At 37.0% G+C, this 12,007-nt stretch overlaps 1 protein-coding gene across 2 annotated transcripts; it reads left to right on the forward strand.

The window, feature by feature from the left end:
* Positions 1-1,165: 1,165 nt before the first annotated feature.
* Positions 1,166-10,710, forward strand: LOC118246459 (fatty acyl-CoA hydrolase precursor, medium chain). 2 transcript variants are annotated; one of them, XM_035543587.2, is made up of 14 exons: positions 1,173-1,386; positions 2,162-2,366; positions 3,210-3,354; positions 3,873-4,006; positions 4,319-4,472; positions 5,366-5,467; positions 6,429-6,533; positions 6,667-6,717; positions 7,239-7,379; positions 7,465-7,551; positions 8,589-8,736; positions 8,942-9,073; positions 9,452-9,524; positions 9,942-10,710. In XM_035543587.2, the coding sequence occupies exons 1-14, from the start codon at positions 1,317-1,319 to the stop codon at positions 10,117-10,119; spliced, it is 1,725 nt and encodes a 574-aa protein (XP_035399480.1). In that variant the 5' UTR covers positions 1,173-1,316; the 3' UTR covers positions 10,120-10,710. The 2 variants fall into 2 exon arrangements, with proteins under 2 accessions (XP_035399481.1, XP_035399480.1); XM_035543588.2 differs by lacking the exon at positions 6,667-6,717 and having other exon boundaries at positions 1,166-1,386.
* The last annotated feature ends 1,297 nt before the right edge of the window (positions 10,711-12,007 follow it).

Below are 12,007 nucleotides of genomic sequence, written 5' to 3' on the forward strand. Positions count from 1 at the left end.
ACAAGCTGCCAATAGTTTGCACCCTGGGCAGTCCAGTTTAAAGTTGCCTGGATTTACCTACATGAGCTGTGAATCACACCTGTGCAGACCAACTTAGATACTAGAGTAAAGCATCTCTTCAGAGTGCATGAACACAGCCTGAGCACACAGGTCCACTACATGCTTAACATACGTGCTCAACTAGTGTAATGACTGTGGGTCTTAGGACACACGTAGCTGAAACAAAGGTATGGGCACTAAGATAATGTTTAGAAATGCTGTCTCAGACAACTGAGAATTATGATGCCATAGAATTACAAAATAGGCTTTCTGGAACAAGAGCTACCGACTCTTCAAAAAAAAAAAAAAAAAAAAGCAAAGCAAGGAAACATAGAACAAACACAACCACCTAGTTACACAGTAGATAATCTCTTTTACTGATAATTTCTTTTATTTCTATTCATCTATGTCTTGCCTTTTTTCATATCATGCCTGGGTGACAGGCATGAGTTCACATGGAAGTCTCTAAATGCTCCTGATTTCTTCATAGGGATTAAATGTGTGGTTACTACCCAAATCCTTTAATATTGCTCCCATGCTACAATAGTTGAGAAAGCCTCTCTATAGTATTGCAAAACTCTTTTATTTTGAGATAAAAGACAAACATTCCTGAATGCACAGGACTGAGTGGTAGGTGGAGTATCCACGCTGCAGGAAAAGCTGAGATTTTTCCAGTATTGGTTTTGTCAAAAAATATCCCTTTGTGAGATGAAAAATCTTCCAATTTTTACTTCAGCAAAGGCACTTTTTTCAGGATTATTGTTTTGGATTTTGGTCTTTGTGGATATGCTATGTGTTACATATATTGAAATGAAGCAATTACATACTAAAATGAAGTGAATGTAATAAAATAATAGGGTAGTTTTCCTGGTTTCTTCAGTGTGTAGTGGGAGATTAAGTCCTAATTTGTCAAAGATGTTAGTGTTATTGTAGCAGGAAGAATCTCCTGATGTTATGAGGAGTATTTACAATGTTTTTTAAAGCAAATAGTTGAGGCCTGATATTCCGTGAATAAGATTTATAAGAAGCTGTGGGCAGCTAGTATGAAACTTCTTCATATAGGTCTCACTGTTCCCATATACATACAAGCTGCTGTGCACTCCCCTTGAAGGGAGTGGCTTACAGTCAGGGCAGTTGCTCAGGCTGACCACAGTTGGTTTGGTTTCACAGCTTGAGAAATGCTTTAACTAATCAGTGTTTGTCTTGCGTAACAGTTATACTTCACAGAGTATTAAAGGCAATACACTGAGGAGGTAAATGTGTGACTAGCATGCGAAATGGCGACTGAAAAGAACATGCTGCTGTCCTTAATTCTCACTGCTGGGATTACAGCACTTGTAGCTACTGGTAAGCTTCAGAAATGTTTTTCACTGTTCCCTTCTGGGAGGAGACTACCTATGAGAATCCCAGCCTTATCTGAGGACCTGGGCGCTCAACCTTGCTGCACAGAAATTAGGTCTGAATAGCAAATAGTTCTTCATTTCTTCTTTGTGATCTATTTTCAGGCATTTGTCTTTGTTGTTGTTGTTTTTACAACTAGTAAAATTAAATTCCTCTTGCAAAATTTTGTCTGCTGAGTCAGAGAAGACCAAAATGTGCCATATTTTTAATTAGATACTGAGAATTTTCACAGTGAATTAAAATAAATCTTACCTAAATGTTTACACCATTTGTATATGCCAGACTATTTTTAGGTATATTAGAAGTTTTTTTCTTTTGTCTGTATCTACTATCAAGAGTCCCAAATATATATTGTGCATTCACAGATCCATATATTAAAAAGGAAATGCCTTTTCTTAATGAGAGTAGTCTATTGAACTTTTAACAACTTGGATCAAATGGATTACAACCTACACACAATTACTAATGTGTGTGCATAGTAAGACAATATATATGATATACCTGAGGGAGATTATACACACAAACACAATCAGAATGAAGGCTGAAATGATGTCATCCATACTGATAGAGTTTGTTGAAGCCTTATGTTTGAAAATAAGTTGTTTAGGCAAAAAAAAAAAAAAAAAAAGTATATATTTAGGTAGCTAAATTTCTTAGAAATTTTTCAATTACTAACCAATAGGCCACTCAATTATCTGAATTTTGTGTACACATCCCCCAGGACAAAAAGCAGAACAACCAGAAGTGGTGACCAACTATGGGAGTGTCCGAGGGTACCAAGTCAAAGTAAATGCAGCTGAGAGGAGCGTAAATGTCTTTCTGGGACTTCCTTTTGCTAAGCCTCCTGTTGGACCATTAAGGTTTTCTGAACCCCAGCCACCTGAGCCATGGAAAGGTGTCAGAGATGCTGCTTCCTACCCACCAATGTAAGACAATGAGAAAAACATTTGTCTTTGTCATGATTTTATATTACATGCAGTTCAAGGACACTGATACGCAAGATGGTCAAAATCCACAAAGATAAATTTCTTGGTGTCATCTCACTACCACCTGCAATTGTTACAATGAAGGCATTTCTAAAGATATCTTTATAAGCTGCTCTTTTTATTAAAAAGTGCTGTCTAATGGGCATCAGCAATGAACTAATATGGATCATCACTTGATCAATAATGTTTTATCTTGGGAGCATTTGGCCATTACATAATAATGTTTATAAACTGTAACTTTGGAGCAGAAACAGAAAGAAGCTGAGGAAATGCTGGAATAAAATATTGGAAGAAAAGAATGTCCAGTGAATCACATGCTTAATAGAACATCTAAGAAACAGACCAGTTCTAGACTATATTATAAATATCTTATTCCACTTGTACTAGCGCCTTTCTTGGAGTGACTCAAGCCTGATATCTATAATTGCAATACAAAAAAACTATTGCAGATGTAAAATAATTACTTTGCATTTTCATTTAAGTAATTTATAGCCATATCCATTTTCAGGTATATTTCTGTAATATTTCGAAACATGCAAAATTATATCTGCCTGTCACTGTGTACTGCTGTAGACCATGACTCCTTTTTACAGAGCTTACTAACGCCAAGTCAATGGAAGAAAATATATTAACAGTGAAAAAACATTTTATGTTTTCTGTTTCCAGCAGTCTAGAAATGTACTAGAGATAGGTTTCTGATTCGTACTTGAAGTACATAAAACCTACGCTTTGTACCATTGAGGTTTTAGTTATTTCCGTTGCTTTTTTTTTTCTTTTATTCAGGTGTCTACAAGACAAAGTAAGAGGACAGTATTTTTCAGATGCTATTACTAATAGAAAAGAAAAAGTTCGTCTCCAAGTGTCTGAAGATTGCTTATATCTGAATGTATACACACCCGTTTCTACAGAAGAACAGGAGAAGCTGCCTGTAAGCAAAATCATTGTAAAACCTCTAGCAAACTTTATTGCTTCTGTGACTTGATGGAACAAATTGAGCCTGAACTTGAAACTTCTAAAAGCTTCCTAAGGATTATAATAATTTTACAGCAGATCTACAACCTGTACTATATGGAGACTTACAGGTGCAGTTCTCTGATGATGATCCAATTACACACTTTCCACCACTAAATATTTAATTGAGCTTTAGCAGATACAAAAAAAAAATCCTATTTTACAAGTAAAATCTTACTGACACTTTACATAAGTAATGTTTGATTTCCTCCAAAAAAAAAAAAAACTGTGAAAAGTCACGGGGCACTGGTTTAATTTAAGTATTTAATGAAATCAATGTCTGTTGTAAGGCTGCTACCCTCCATTTCGAAAGACTTCTACTGTCTGTGAAATTTAATCTGAAAGACTCGGGAGTGAAAGCACAAAATACTATATTTAGTTTATATCACTGGAGCTCTTACCTGCACTGAATTGTTTCTGCTTTTTCCTTTCCAGGTCTTTGTATGGATCCATGGAGGTGGACTAGTTTTTGGAGCAGCTTCGTCATACGATGGTTCAGCATTAGCAGCCTTTGACAATGTGGTAGTTGTAACAATTCAGTACAGATTAGGTATTGTTGGATATTTTAGGTAAGATATTCTATCCCTGTTTTTGCTAAGCGATTTCCAAAATTATATGTGCAAATCCTTTGTGACAAGACATGTAGAATACTTGCTTATGCAAATAAATTATATGTATCTTAATTACACATGCAAGTTGGGAACAATTTACAAGTCCCAAATCTGCTTCAAAATCTGGTCTTGCCTGATACTCTAATCTCAGCCATTTCTTTTTTAGTTATGTAGAGAGGCTCTTTTGCAGCTGATTTCTTATACTTCAGATTGTATTTATCTCTACCTTTTTTCTTACATCGAGCATTTAAACATATTCTTTCTTTCTAGCACTGGTGATAAGCATGCTCGTGGTAACTGGGGGTATTTGGATCAAGTAGCAGCTCTCCAGTGGATTCAGGAAAATATCATACATTTTAGAGGAGATCCAGGATCTGTCACCATTGTTGGAGAATCTGCAGGAGGAGTCAGTGTTTCTGCTCTTGTAAGTTCACAACAGTCATGAATTTTAATTAATTAAGGAAAAAAAAAACAACTGTCCACATTCATTCTTATTACCTTAATGAAAAATCAGTGAGAGAAAAAGGTAGGGCTTTATAGTAAACCACACATCACCTTGGTCTATAATACAATGTGATATCAATGCAGCTTCTGATTGTTGAAAAGGTTCTTTTCATACACTAATCTTGTAGTTTAGACCCAAGATGTTATTCATCATCTCCTAATTTGAATTCTGGGGTTTTTGGCTTTTGCAAAATTTATCCTTTTGGGAAAAGTTCTCTGAGAGGAAGCCCTGTTGCCCATTTCCTGTATGCTGCAACAGGCACTTGTGCAAAATAACCCAGGTGAGTAGTCATGATATGTATACTAGACTGGCATTTTATGACTCAGTGATGATGCAAAATTTTTACAGCAACACGGAGCATATTGATTAAGAGATTCTTCTTTTCCAGTCTCTCACAATTTGCTACAGATCACACAGAGAGCCTGGGATTCAGTGATGAATGCACTTCAGCAGTAATTTGTTTGCTAACTTCCTACGTTCTGTCTAATAGTTGTTTATTCCCTTTCTGCAGCACAGCCAGACTATCCTTGACATAGTTATCTGTTCCATATCTGGCTTGCAGTGTAGTTCCATGAAGTCTTGGAAGCAAGGTGCCATGGAAGTTGAAGAGGCAGGCATGAACTCCTTATCCCTAATACTACTGCCAAAGACTTTTGCATAGCTGAATTATGGTCAGAGTCTACAGAATAACAATCTTATGACATTTGTTTTCAAAATATTTTAAAAGGCATTTCCTGATAATGAAATTCTAAGTCAGTGGTCAGAATGTAATTCTTGTAATGCTTGTAATGCTTGTTCTTGCTTTTTTTCAGGTCTTATCTCCTCTGGCAAAGGGCTTGTTCCATAAGGCCATTTCAGAGAGTGGTACTGCAATCAGGATTTTGTTCACTGACCAGCCTGAGGAGCAAGCACAGGTGGGTATCTTGTGGGTTTTTTGTTTGTTTGTTTGTTTGTTTGTTTTCTGATATTTTTGCATACCTTAAATGGTTTATTCTAAAAAGCGGCACTAGACCTTTTTCTTGTGAAACTGCAATCGCAGTCACTAGAGATAGTATTTCTGTGTGCAGATAATACATGCTTAATGAGTCTTTGCTTTCAAAATATGCAAATATCCACAGGTGTCTGAGTGAAAGCAGAAGACTGAGGAAGCAGAGAGAGAAGGCAGGGAACAAGTGCGAAATGTAAAGAAATACTGTAACATGTTATGTCTTTAGAAAAGGTTGAGCTGTAATTTTTGGCTGGAAAATGGCACCAGATTCTGACTACTGTTGTCTTTCTCTCCTGTTTGATGCCTGTTGTGCTCAAAGAAACGAGACTTTATTCAATTTGGTTATAATTAAAAAGAAGAGCTCACTTCAACCCATTTTTTTCACCTGCAAGAAAAAAGTCTTCAGAAACCTCTTTTTGCTAATCTGGGTTGTATTAGAGGCAATATTGTGATGAACTCTGTCTCTCTAATGACAGCTGAGAAATAATGTTACCGCAAAAAACTATACATCATTAAGAAAGGTGTAGCATGCTCTTTGTTATCATCTACATGTCTGTATTCTGAATATGGATCACTTGAGCTCCTTTATGCTCATGCCTTCTCAGCCCAGCATATTTAACAGAACAATTACCTTGGTCTGGTACTGTATGAAAATGTTTTGAAGAGTATGTTTTGTCTTTCTGCTCAGCCCACAACATGAAGGGTTATGAGAGCTCCCTATTCTCTGCATCTGCAGCTGAAACGTATCTAGCTTTGCTTGTCCTTTCTGAGAAATGTAGACTGCCACAGATTGGACTCTCAGATTCAGTGACACAGAAGAGCCTTCTGTGGGAAGCATATGGATAATTAGTAAATTAAAACATGATTGTTCTTTTTATTAATTGCAGAGAATTGCTGCTGCAGCTGGCTGTGAAAAATCCAGTTCAGCTGCATTGGTTGAGTGCTTAAGAGAAAAAACTGAGGCAGAGATAGAACAGATAACTCTAAAAATGGTAGGTGAAATTATACTACTTGCATTCAAATGACATTTCAAATTTTGTCATAACAGAGTATGCTGTATGTGTATTGTAATATTAGGAGAACTTTAGTTTAATGTAACATCTGATTCTTTCTTCACCTTTTCAGGATACAACAACATTGCAACTATGCTATACCTCATCTGAAAAATGTGAACAGGTTACTTCCCTTTAATTCTACATGGGCTTTGAGCTACATGTGTTTGCTGTCATGCTCTACCAAGGGAAGGAAAAGAGCATATTGAAACGTAAAAGTTTTCCTGGAGAATTTGAACATTAATTGATACCATATATTATGTCCTACTCAACATTTCTTGTCACTATACTGGCTTCCCTGTTCATTTGCAGTTTCAACACAGAAGTTAGTTCTTCCCTCACTGCTCCACACATTCATACTGGGATTGAACTACCTAAGAAGAAGTGTAAATTGGATATCACCTATACTTCATGGATATTCAAAATATAATGCTAATCTTCACAATTTTTCTGTCTGATGCAGAAAATCTGATGAGGAAAATTAAGAGAGAGCTTGAATACTAGTACTTCTTATATTTTCACTTGGCACTTAATTTCTTTTGCTTTGCATCTATAGTAAAAATATGAAGATGTTTTCTAGAAGAAAAAAAAATAATGTACTCTTGAAGCTTTCTTTTGTTTGTTTGTTTGTTTGTTTTTCTCCAGCCTCCCATGTTCATCAGTGCATCTCTGGATGGCGTATTTTTTCCTAAGAGTCCCAGGCAATTACTATCTGAAAAAGTGATCAATGCAGTCCCATATATAATAGGAGTAAATAACTGTGAATTTGGATGGGTACTTCCTACAGTAAGAGACACATAATGGTTTTATTCATATATAATTTTGCTAATATAAGATTTCCTAATAAATACATAGCTTCTTTGTCACGCAGATGATGAAATTTCCTGAATTTACAGAAGGTCTGGAGAAAGATGTTGCACGTCAAGTGTTACAGAGCACATTAGCATTATCATTTAAGGTAAGAGACCATTTCCAGAATAACTCAGTGCTCCTTCTTCACTGGGCTGGTTCTATATTCATACTGCTGGAGGGATATATTTAAAAGTAGACTGTTCTTTTTGACAGCTTCCTAACTTGGGACAATAATTCCCAAACAGACAGCACAGATGGTGTATTCCTGTTGCTGCTAGTGATTGATAAACACAGAAAATGTTCTAAATTTCCATTCTAAATGCCCCGTCTTTTTTAAAAGGAGTTCTGTGGAAATCCAGGAGTAATGCAGTTAGCTAAGCATAGGTCTCTTGTGACATTCTGGATACCCTGGGTTATCTAAGCTATGTATGGTACTGGCAGGTATGACTCAAGACCTGTAGAACATACGGGCCTTTCTGAAGCAGCAGATGGAGACTGGAAAGGATACCCTGAGATGTTTAAAATGGCACTGAGACCTACATTTAGGCACTTGAGGTTTTCCTTCCCTGTAATTTGCAAAGTTCTCAGTTTTCTGCTTTGTTTGAGCTCTCCTGAAGCTACTAAAAATAGAAAATTGCAGATTAGTATGTAAGAATTAAGAACTTGATAAACATAGCCAGTACTTGCAATAGGTCATTCAGAGCCACAGATATGTATCATGAACTTGGAAAGGCAGAGCACAGGCTTGTTCTGAAAGGGAGTAAATGATGGCCATCTGCAGCAATAAATTAATTTTATGAAATCCTGCTGGATTTCTTTTCTCTTAAGAGAGTTATTTCCACAGAAGGGAGAACAGACTACCATTATCTATCAGCATCACTGACTAATACTTATCTAAAGATGTTTGAGGGCATCCTTTGTGATCTTGCAAGCCTCTTTCCCCTAAGAACATCTATACCTGGTAATGGTGTAACTCCCAATTCTGAACTTGGAGATGCACTCTGGCACAGCTGGGAATTTTCTCTGAAAGAAGGTAATGTTTGGGGTTTAGCCATAGACATGCAGGTAGCGTGCTCAGTTTATGCTGTTACTCCTTTTAATATTCATTGTCATTATAAAAAGTATCTTTATTATTTATTTCAGGGTGCCACTTCTGACGTTGTTGATCTAGTATACAATGAATACATAGGGGCTGCAGAGAACCGTGCTCAGGTGCGAGATGGCCTTCTTGATTCAATAGCAGATCCTTTGTTTGTTTTTTCAGCCATTGAAGTGGCTAGACACCACAGAGGTGAGTCTCTTATTCAGCATCGATTAGAAGAAATATAGAATTATGTCCTTGGGTGTGTATGTGGACAGTGTGTATCACACTTCATTATCAAAAGAACTGATAGTGTTTTCATTTTATCAAAATAGCTTTTGATGAAAATTTATCATCTTTGATGACAGACATTTTGAACACTAGCACTCTTCTCTTTAATTTTATTTTCTACTAGATGCTGGCAACCCAGTCTACTTTTATGAATTCCAGCATCGACCAAGCTCAGCTGCAGGTGTTGTACCGGAGTTTGTAAAAGCAGATCATGCAGATGAGATTGCCTTTGTCTTTGGAAAGCCATTCTTAGCTGGTGATGTATCCATGCTTGCTAAATAATTCTTTTTGAAACATCATTGTTATTAATTGTACTTACCTGAGGGCTTTCAGAATAGAATATCTTTTAGAAATATTGGAATCAAAATAAGCATTTTCTGTCTTCAGTAGTAGTTACTTCTCATGAAATCATTCATCTGCTCTTCTGTCCTAGAGCTCTGCTCATGTAAAACTCCCACAGCCCAGAGTAACGAGTAAAATCATAGAATGGTTTGAGTTGGAAGGGACCCTTAAAGATCATCTAGTCCAACCTCCTCACCCCCTGCTACAGAACTGATTACAGTCTATTGGAATAGATTTAACTGATATTTTTTGATTATTTTTTAAATGTTGCTATTTCATCTCTCACTTGCAGGGAATGCTACAGAAGAAGAAGAAAAACTTAGTAGAACTGTTATGAAATATTGGACTAACTTTGCTAGAAATGGGTGAGAATCATAATGCTAACTACAGCTCAAGTTTTGTCTGTGCTGCCTGAAACATAATGGCAATACTTGTATGGTAGTTCCTATACATTTGGCAGAATTTAAGATAAGTATTGAAGCAAATAATTTCTATTCTTAATGACTGCAAGAAAAAAAACACTTTTAAATTAGCCTGCAAACCAAACAAAATAAAATTAAATAAAAATCCAAGAGCAGTCGAGGTTTAGGTCCCAAAGTAATTGGAATAGCCAACATTAATAATTCCCATGATGAGCATTTTGATAAAAACATCCAACTATTCTGGTACTAGAATTACATAATCTGAGCTCCTGTTAGTTTTCTGAAACGATCTCAGCCTGAGAAGTCAGAGCACAATTGATAGGCAACTGGAAAGCTAACTTCTCATTATACTGTTTCCAGAAATCCCAATGGAGAAGGCTTGGTACATTGGCCTCAATATGATCTGGATGAAAGATACCTGGAAATAGACCTAACACAAAAGGCAGCGAAGAAATTGAAAGAACGTAAAATCAAGTTTTGGATGCAGCTTACAGAACAAATAATGAGTGACAGAAGAAGAAAACACACAGATTTATAAGAGTTGCAGAGGATACAGCTTCCTTTTAAAACTTGAAGTAAAGTCAAACATTAGTTTGTCAGAATGCAGAGTTTAATAATCACTTTCTAACTCACTAGTATGTAATTTGTTGTCATGATCACAGTGAAAGGAGAGATTCAACGGAAATGTAGAATGGTTGTGGGACTAAAAATCACTATTTAATAAATCACTATTTAATGAAGCAAGCAGGGAAAAAAAACCTGCAATCTTGCGGACTGAGCCAATGCTATCTACTCAGTGGATATCAAAACTGAATAATACTCCTGTGAGAAGGGGGAATGTAAGGGGAAAATTGGCAAATATATTGAAATCCATAATAAATTATGTATACAGAATATGTCTTAAGTGTCAGAATATGTTGTATGTTCATTCCACTCTTCTTTCAGAAGAGTCTTTAGTTGTCATTCATACAGCCTCTTTCCACTTTCTTTATGTGGAAATAGCTTGTAAGGAGCAGAGCATCCATCAGAAAACAGCTGTGGAGTGTATGGGCTTGGCATCTCACAAAGGAAGACAAAATCTCTACCTGCTTTCCTGTTTTGTAAATTGTTATTAATAAATGTTATTTTTGATTTTTTGGAACTTCGATTTCTTTCACCTAACTTATATAGGCTAATTCAAAAATGGTATTGTGAAAGCCACTAGGAAGTCTAAACAAAGAATTTTTCTGAAAGTGCAAACTGGGGACTGTGAGGGCTCTTTCTTCGCAGGTGCAGTCAGGACAGGGTGGGACTGATGGGTTTGGCCTTGGGATACCTCCCTCTCCAGTCTGCACTGCCTGAGGCCTGCCTAGCTGCATGGCTGGCTGTCTTGTGCACAAAGTGCTGTATGCAATAGAGGGACAGGCTGGGAACATGACAAAGACTTCTCTAATTTTTGCAAATTTGTCATTTCTCAGCTGTCCAGGGAGTGAGGTGGCAGCCTAAGCTACTCTGTGCAGCAAGGTGGCCTTTGGTTTCAGGCTGGCCAAATCTGAATTTGGTACTTTGCTTAGGAGGCAAAGCTGCAGAGCGTGGATGGTCTGCACACAGACACCAACCGCTGAGTTCAGGGTACAAATGTACATGTCATATGGTAAAGCAGCAGCTTGCATAATTATAAGGGTTTTCCTATCCATTTGCATGAGGTCTGTTGGCAGCAGTGCTGCCCATGGCTACACAGCTTCTGTGTGAGAGCAGGCTGGTTACCTGGATCCTACTGCCCCAAAGCAAGGGAAGAATAAAGGGCAGGTGAAGCCCTTTAAAAGTGAGCATGTGAAGCAGCAGAGCAGAGCTAACTGGTCTGGCACTGAAGTTCATGAAGATCACTCACCCAAAAGGTTGTGCTCCACAGCAGCGATTTCAGGAAAGGGTTGGTTAGGGGTGGTTACAAGGTTTCTTAGGATTAACTTGTAATAACACAAACCATTTCTGTAGAGATTACCTAGTTGTGACAGCAGTGTTTGCTGATACATAAAATATATAAAGGATTAGTTACATGAGCCTAAACCTGGCACTTGAGTACCAATACCAGTACCTTTTCTTTGAATTACTTTTTTATTCAGCTGAAACAAGGCCTTATCTGATTTTAAAAAATTGTTTTCTTTTGCCACGATCATTACAGCATCTTGGTTACCAGGGCAGTAAGCTTCACAGCAGTCTTGCACACATGCCTATGTCCTTATCTGGACTAAGATTAACATAAATCTTCCTGTTTCTTTCCCCACAGATTTAACTCCACATTATAAATAAGTCAGTGCTTGGGATATGGAAGCAGTACCAGAACCCAGAAACAGGTAGGGAATACATAATAGGTGTGTTTTATAAAATTCTGATTTAAAGTAGTCAAGGTATTTAAAAGCTTTAAAAACCTGCAGTAAATTATGTTG

This window comes from Cygnus atratus, chromosome 12 (genome assembly GCF_013377495.2).
Source record: "Cygnus atratus isolate AKBS03 ecotype Queensland, Australia chromosome 12, CAtr_DNAZoo_HiC_assembly, whole genome shotgun sequence".
NCBI lineage: Eukaryota > Metazoa > Chordata > Aves > Anseriformes > Anatidae > Cygnus > Cygnus atratus.

Coding starts and splice junctions, on each gene's coding strand:
- LOC118246459 (XM_035543587.2), top strand. CDS start 1,317: ATGGCGACTGAAAAGAACATGCTGCTGTCCTTAATTCTCACTGCTGGG. Junction 7,380..7,464: donor TTGGATGGGTACTTCCTACA/GTAAGAGACACA, acceptor TTTGTCACGCAG/ATGATGAAATTTCCTGAATT. Junction 8,737..8,941: donor AGTGGCTAGACACCACAGAG/GTGAGTCTCTTA, acceptor ATTTTCTACTAG/ATGCTGGCAACCCAGTCTAC.